Source organism: Sipha flava, unplaced genomic scaffold (assembly GCF_003268045.1).
Source record: "Sipha flava isolate LNK unplaced genomic scaffold, YSA_version1 368_pilon_pilon, whole genome shotgun sequence".
In the NCBI taxonomy this organism is placed as follows: domain Eukaryota; kingdom Metazoa; phylum Arthropoda; class Insecta; order Hemiptera; family Aphididae; genus Sipha; species Sipha flava.
This window is the reverse complement of record NW_020273074.1, coordinates 1-8,565: the sequence shown is the minus strand read 5'-3', so window position 1 is coordinate 8,565 and position 8,565 is coordinate 1. Positions and strand designations below refer to the sequence as shown.

The following is an 8,565-nucleotide window of genomic DNA, read 5'->3' as shown; positions in this document are numbered from 1 at the left end:
ATTACTTCTCAGTAATATATGCATATTACAATACCTACTGTTAAAAAATAATAAATTTATATTTATATATGACGGTACTAAATGTTTGTAAAATACTATAGAAAATTAAAATTAGCGATTCAGCATATAATCGCTTAGCATATGAACGGATAATCTGACAACTGATAAGTAACATAATGTTACGTCAACATTATGTGCCAATTTGTAGACAGAATGATTCCTTGTCACTTAAGGTAGGTTTTCTAAGCTGGGACTAAGCAGTAACGACCACGTGATTTACTGCTCTATAACTCTATCATAATAATCATATAAGCCTTGTCGTGATTTCTCCTAAGTCCGATCGACGAGTGCTTGTCAACATTAGTCGTTGTGTTTGATGATCGTAGTGCTCTGGAAGCAGTGTATTATTTGCGTGGCGTTTCGATTTTATTCCAAATGAAACTATTATATATTTTTATAAACGAACTTATTCAATAGAATAATATCAAAAAACTTTATTCGCTTCAACTGACGATGAACTCTATGTGGAATGAGTCTTATATATATAATTGAAGTATACATTATTTCTCCTTCTTTCTCCACTTTTAATAAATATATGACTACTTTTATTATTATTTGTAATTACTTGTTCCATTTTTAGTGATCAATAACGGTAGATAAAAAATAAAATTAGCGTGTGCACAATGAAATATCGAGCTGAACCAAACTAAACTGAAAATAAATGCCCGCCGCAACATTCAGTCTTGGAGTAGGAAACCAATATACGCTCAACGATCAGTCGTTGCCGCTAGTCACAGCTCAGAAACCGTACCTTTAGATAAATGTATTTTTAGCTAAAAAATACGATTCATGTAATCAATTCAATTGTTCGTAATTTAATATATCAATGTATAATTTCTGTAATGTTTGATTGTCCCATACTAAACAGTAAAAACATTTTGTTTAATTTTATTTCAGCTCGAATAACTTCTAGTAGCTTTATTTTTTAAATGATTGTATTCGATAAATTAATTAATTTTCACATGTTTGCAATTTTAGGAATCAGCGATACTTCCAGATGGAAATTTTACGAACCTTTTGGTAAAATCGCTCCAGGAATTTAAATGTATGTTACCTACTATGATGTTCGGTATTGCTATGCCTGCAAAAGCAAATATCATTATTAATAGTAAGCTTATTACATTACAATAAATTGAGAACGATGATTATATTTTTGGACCCAAGTTAAATAACCAATTTATATAATTTTCATCAGGATTATGAACTTTCAGTATTTTGTTTCACAAAATTAACTTTTAGAGACTTCCTGAATTTTCTATTTGACGAATTTGCAGAATATAATTATAAATTGTATATTTTTTTCTTTATTTTACTCTACATATTTGTAATTCAGTCTTGTTGTTCATAAAAGATCAATTTTCTCTAAATATATGTGAAATACTTTTCGATCACTTTCAAAATTAACAATCATATTTTTTATAAATATAAATGTATGTAAAATCTAAACTTGTTTAGTTCTTCATAATTCGTCTGTATCATGACAGTTATTAATACATAAAATTAACACCGACTTTTTTGCTTTCAATTTTAATCTAAATGGTCTTGACATCAACACATCTATACCATATCAATGATCTAAATTATCATATTCAATTATGTTAGTATAGGGTGACCAGACGTCCCGTTTAAAACGGGTGTTCATGCCAATATGCCATTTTTTTATTGCATGTGTGTATATTTGTTCTCGTATCGAATCTTATCACGCGTATGCCGTGCGCTTGACGACAGCAACAGCTTTTGTGGGGTGACCGCCCAGTACGCCCGTGAGATCGTTACTCTCCGTGATTTTGGTTAATGAATGTTACCATTTTCGTGGGATGCATAGCGGTGCGTTGCGTATCCGCAGCCATCGTTAGCGGCGGTGATAAGCCTCCGTTTGCGACCGGCCGAGTACGTAAGCGCATTATTATCGTCACGCGTAAATGTTCGTTATTCCACGTTTTCATTATTTGTCGGTTATGTTTCAAAAAAGTTGATAGTCATGTTCTCCGTGCCACTAGTTTTTTTCAAGTTCCTTTGTTTTCAATTTTAATGTCATGGCACTCAGGCATTTTATTCTTCATGTGGCGACCGGTGGCTTGTGCCTTCGTGGTAACGTTCATCGGCCGATATTCCTTCTTCTCTTTCTGTTCTTGTCGTCTAAACTACATCTACCCGTTTTTTTGTTCCTGCTGCAGCTATCAAATCACGTATTTACTTGTGTTGTTCGCCTTACGTGAATTCTTCTGTCTGGTAAAAAATCGTTCGCGCATAAATAAATAGTTTCCTCTTAGTCTAAAGGTTAGGTTGATTGCCAGCAAAAGATTGTGAGTTTCGTGTTTTGTCGAGTTGTGTGTACGCTGCAACAGCCATTGTGTTGTGAATTAAACATCGTGTTGTGGTTGGCGGCGCTCTTGAGTATGTGGGGGGATCAAACCTGTACTTTTTATTGTATTAATACGATTATCAAACGGATCCCGGCACCTCAAGACGTCATAACCTCAAAAGGTATGTGGTGCACCAACCTTATAATTATATTGGACCGGCGGGTCATATATTGGTATTTTTATAATTATTGCGCCTATTGGCATCTGTTTTATTATTGTATAACTATTACGCGTATTGGCCCCTATTGAATGATATATTTATTTAATTATTGTGATTATACTGGACCAAGTGGTCAATCATTTTATTTATAAACTTTAATATGTCTATAACCAAAAACAATTGTCTGTTTTTTTTTTTTTATTATTATTATTATCACTAAGGACGGTAGCTTAAAAATTTTTTATCCTCCCGGCCGTTAAGGCTCATTAATTTATTATTTATTAAAGCCGAACGCGAGCCAAACAACGGGATTGTCCTTTTTTTGATCATTACATCCAGAGCCGGATTATGGTTTTTAGGGCCGTAAGCACATTCATATAAATGGCCTACACATAATTTTCATACACTTAAAAAAATTAATTTTATTTTCAATTATTTATTAGGTATCACAAATAAAATTAAAATAATTATAACTTACATTTAAATCTACATTTAAAATTTTGAATTCTTATATTAATTTTCTTTATTATTACATTATTTTATTATTAATTACTATATATATATACTAAATATCATGATTATTATAATTTTGTTTATTTAATATTATGTGCATCTTTCTTGCTTTTTGAAATGAAAAATCTTCAATAATTATCTCGTAATTTATAGTCTTCACAATTTCACTTTCTATAGACAAAATGGCCAAATAGTTTAGATGTTCTTGTGTTAAATTAGATCTTAATGCATTTTTTTATTAATTTTAATCTTGAAAACGATCTTCTCCACTACAATTGGTGCACATGAGTGTAAGATATAACCGTCAAGTTTTTTCTACATTTGGAAAGCATTCCAAAACGTTTAAGTTTAAAATTATTTTATATAAATTTATAAATTTATCAATAGAATTATTAGAAGTATGGGCAGAGATAATGATGAAAACGTAATAAATTGTTTGAACTCATCTTTAAAACTGTGTGGAAAATCTATAGGGTATTTTTTTACATAAGTTTTTTCATTCCTTCTTCAATATGCTCAGATTTCATTTAAATCGAAAAGTTTGATAGCAGCCTAAAATTGTTTTCAACTTCTTTATTTGCATCAATTCTATACTGCAAAGCGCTATTTAATTTATCAATAATAACATAAAAGGTTTGAACTTTAAATAACTCTTTATCTGTAAACACATATGCAGTTTCATTATCACACCTTTTTTTACGTTTACGATTTTCAGATGATTTATATTATTTATTCACAGTTATTTCCATACCTTTAAATTTATAGTTATCATATTTTCCTCAGATCTGGTCAAGAACACTTTTCAAACTTTTACTACAAATGTTAAATGTTCCTAGTATATCATTTCATAATTCACAAATAATATCAGTTTCTAATGTACTCATTATTCCTATCAAATTACGTGACTGTTGTCATGTAGTTTGTTTTTGAAATTCATAATTTTTTATATATTCCAGAGCTGTATAAAAATATCTTTGTAACCTATTGACAAAGCATTAATGGATTCTGCATTTGCACTCCATCTAGTTTTGGCTATTGACTTAGGAACTTGGCATTTACTATCTAATGATTTTTTTAAAATTGACCATCTACTTTTCGATGCGGAAAAAAAATTATAAAGTTCCTGAACAAACCCGAAAAAAGAAACAGTTTTTACGCAACAATCTACTGTCGACTGACCAACAAGGTTCAGTGAATGCGCTGTACATGGTATAAAGTCTGCAAATGGATTTTAAGCTTTTATAATGGCTTGCATTCCTGAACAAGGTCCGCTCATATTACTTGCATTATCATAACTTTTACCACGACATAAATTAATATCAATTTCATTGTCAACCATAAATTCAAGTAAAATTGATGCTAAATATTCACCTGTATGATTTTCAATATTAATAAAAGTTAAAAAACGCTCAACTGGTCCATTACATGTAACATATCGTATAATAATTGTTAATTGATCTGTGTGCGAAATGTCCGGAGTGGAATCAACAGTAATTGAATAATAACCAACTAAATGGTAGACCACGTTCGGACAAAAAAATAATTGTTTCTATTAATCGTTTGAGTACATTTTTCCAATAGTCACGCGTTTCAATTATTTGTTTTTCTAGTTTAGTATTAATTTTGTTAGTATTATGAGTCCTTTTAATATATGTACTAATTACCAAAATATGTTCACTTTTCTTTACATGGATTTCTATAATTTTATTAATATTTTTTCCAATCATTATATCAGTCACACATAACATCGGATTTTGAAAACAAAAGACAGTAAAAACAGTATACCATTTTTTTTTAATGGCGAAAAGAGTAGCCATTCTCTATAACATTTTTCCCCGTTTGGTTTCATATAATAAAAATTTGATTTTTATAAGTATCTATTTGTTTTATCTTTTTCATAATACTTTGTTGATAAAGAAAAATCTGCATTTAAACTTTGATATTCAAATGGGCCTTTTTTCTACAAAGTATGACACGAATTCTTTTGAATTAACATTCCAAGTACCAGGATCATTCGAAAAAATCACTATATCATTATTTGCACAATTTTCATTTTTTACAAAAATATTAATTGTTTTACTATCATCAATACTAGAAGTAGAAGCAGTAGTATTTAAATTATCCGATTCTAAAGTAATTTTAAGTTTGAAATATGAAGTAAGAGGAATAACTTTTTTTAAAACTTCCGTTTATTTTTTTATTTTTTATTTGAGCATCTTTTAATTTCTCTCATCCTCCTTTAGATTTCGACATTATATTTTCTATATAAAAAAAAACTATACAAAAGTATTGCATTCTAATATGATAAATTTATAATATGATACCTATATAATATACAATTTTCTCCTTCTAATATTGTCTATAATTTAAGTAATTAATTTTAAATGTATTTAATTAAGCATACCTGTGTCTGTGTAAGTGTAAATGTAATAAATTTGTGTAGTATTTGTATTCTGTTTATGGAAATTGGAAGTACGCTTACACTTTACAAATATTAACGAATGTAGTAATTTGCGAACGAGTATAAAACTATCTAAGTTGTTCTTGTGTGTGTGGCATGTCACTTCACTGTGATTTTTTACCTAAATGGTTATAAGTTATACGATTATAATAATAATGATCTGTGTATGCCTGTATTTGTCGTATCAAAATATTTGATAGAAATTTAAAGAAAACCTCAAGTAGCGATAGTATTAAACTAATAAACTTCTGAGTACTAATCACATCATAAAGGTAAATTAATATGATGAACATTAGTTGGAATAACAAAATAATTGATACAAATCACAGTTACAAGTTTACATCAAATTTGATAGCCATAATGTTAAATTATTTATGATATAAAATCATAAATTCGTAACCACTCATGAGAAAAAAAATTCTTAAATTTTATTTTTAATATATATAAATTTGATTTTAAAAATTATGGGCGGAATTTTTTTTGGGTCTTAAGCAATTTCTTATTTTGCCTACCCTTTAATCCGGCCCTGATTCACATCCCGTTGTCCCGACAAACTTCGAATAGGATGCTTTAAATCTCGTTATTTCCATATTAGACAGGTGATGGTGTAAAATCTTCATAACTCTTGTAAAAAAAAGTGTAAGAGTACTCCCAATTCTATTATACGCATATAAAATGATTTTTATACTGTTATGAACCTTTGTCTGCATTAGTTGGTAACTAAGCATTTTGTTAATGTGAACGGGCAGAGACACACGGTGACACGGTTTAGAAGAATTCGCTAAGCGGACAGTTTTGAGACCCAGCGAGCCACTACCGTGTCTTGCTGTCTGTATAAGAATCAGTGTGTTACTGTCATGTGTGAGCATCGGGAAGAGCCTCTGTTACTTAAATCCGTCTAATTATGTTAAACATAAGTTTATATTAATTTTTAATTATTTTAATAAAGTATAGGGATAACTTAAAACCACGCATTAATTATTACATGAACAAAACAGTTGTGGAGACGTCCATAACAATACATTGTTTATGCGAAATAATAGTAATTTAGAAAAAATAAAATGAAATCAATGATTTTAATAGAATTTTAACGTCAATAATAATCGATTTTCAACTATTTATTTATACTTTTTTTTTTTTTCAAGATTATACCTTTTATACTACAATTTGAAACACTAAAATATCATTATTACTGAATATGTTATATATCCCATCACAAAATATACGTGTTTAAATACTTAATTTCCAGGTCTTATGTGCATTAACAACTCTTTAAGAGTTTTGGCTGCCACCGTCACTGATCTCAAATAATCACGATCCTGTACTTGTTCCTCCTAATCTGTTACTTCTAACCTCTTTAAATCATGTTGCACCTCATCCATCAATTGTTTCTTGGGTTTGCCTCAGGGTCTTTTGCCTATTGGCTTGTATTCAACAGCTGCTCAAATTTCATTCGTTTCCTCTCGTCCCATTGTATGCCCAAACCATTGCATTCTTCGTAATTTTATGTAACTTGTTATGGGAGTTACTTTGGTCATCTCCTTTATTTCTTTATTTCTTTTGATCTATAACAGATATTAACGTTCTTATTATTAACTACTCGTATGAAATAGTTTTGAATTATCTGTTTATTACGATTAAAATATTTTGTCTGTTTTAAAAAAAATATTACTTCAAGTACATTAAAAATTCGGTTATACAGGTACAAATAAAAATGTACAAAATATAATTGTAGGTGTTATTAGATCACATTTTATTTTCGGAAGTTCAAATATTACACTATTATACACGTTTAAAATAAAAAAATCTCACTCGTGTCATATCTATGATTGTGGAAATAAACATTTTTTATAACAGAAGAAAACTACTCGTTGGCTGATTTATGGGACGATGATGTTTGTAAGATATGTGTAAGTGATATAGGACAAGGATTGATATTGGATAGAAATTACGATTTCGATGACCAGGGTTCCTATATCTATTTTTTTAGTGGTTGCCAATAGTTAATAATAATAATTTCAGAGAAACGTGTCACGAAATTAAAATATTCGCTAATACTAAAAAAATAAATATAGAAAACATTATTTGTAACACTTCTAAAACTGAATTAATGTAAATGGTATTTAGGCATTCAATAATTCTAAGTCTGTATTATATTACACTATATTATACATTTTTTATGTTACAAATATAATTATACTCAAGGCTAAGTTCTTATTTATTTATTTACTTATGTTTTTATTTCTAAATATATATTTATATATATTGTTTGTTAATTTACGTTCATATTAAATAGCAAATTATTGTTCTATCAAATTTATTAATATAATGGTTTTGTTTAGAACAGCTGTAATTTTACAGTTGTATAAAACATGTATCATGATCTAATGGCTATGGGTAACATTTCAGTACATAAAACAGCAATTTTTTTTACAAATATTATTAAATTACAACTCAATTATAAGTGTTTTTTTCAGGTTACAATCTCACATATCTAAATAATTATGTCGACTTCTACTTACTTAAAGCTACGGACCCTACTGGATGTATGTATAAAAAGCATCAAGACGAAATGGACATTATGATGCTGCCAAATGCTATAGTAGGGAAATACACAATTAAATAACGTATTTCATTGGTCCCATGTTTTTAGGGGGCGGAAAATTAATTCAAATATTACCATAAATGGGTATTACACATCAATAAAAGTGATATACTCGTATTATAAATGAAATTTTATTACTGATTTAAAAACAGACAAGGAATTACGTGAACATAATTTACATTCTGCTTTTTCTCCTTCGTCTTTATCTTAATTATTTGAGGCTGAACACCAATGTTCTAAACCTTCACTCGTCATAATTTTCTACAACAACTAATCATAGACCAACAACACTCAAATAAATCTCAATCGTATCCAACCATCTCTTTTATGGTCTTCAATTGTCATTACAACTCTTGCTGCTTTTATTTCCTCTTATCTCATCACACGTTTAAATCATCCT

At 29.0% G+C, this 8,565-nt stretch overlaps 1 protein-coding gene across 1 annotated transcript; it reads left to right on the top strand.

Annotated features, from left to right (window-relative positions):
• Window positions 1-1,064: 1,064 nt before the first annotated feature.
• LOC112687842 lies at window positions 1,065-8,274 on the top strand (the record flags this gene model as incomplete). The annotated part of the gene is given in 2 exon segments (XM_025560790.1): window positions 1,065-1,168; window positions 8,038-8,274. Coding segments are annotated over 2 exon segments (253 nt in total), but the record flags the coding sequence as incomplete, so codon positions are not given.
• Window positions 8,275-8,565: the final 291 nt, after the last annotated feature.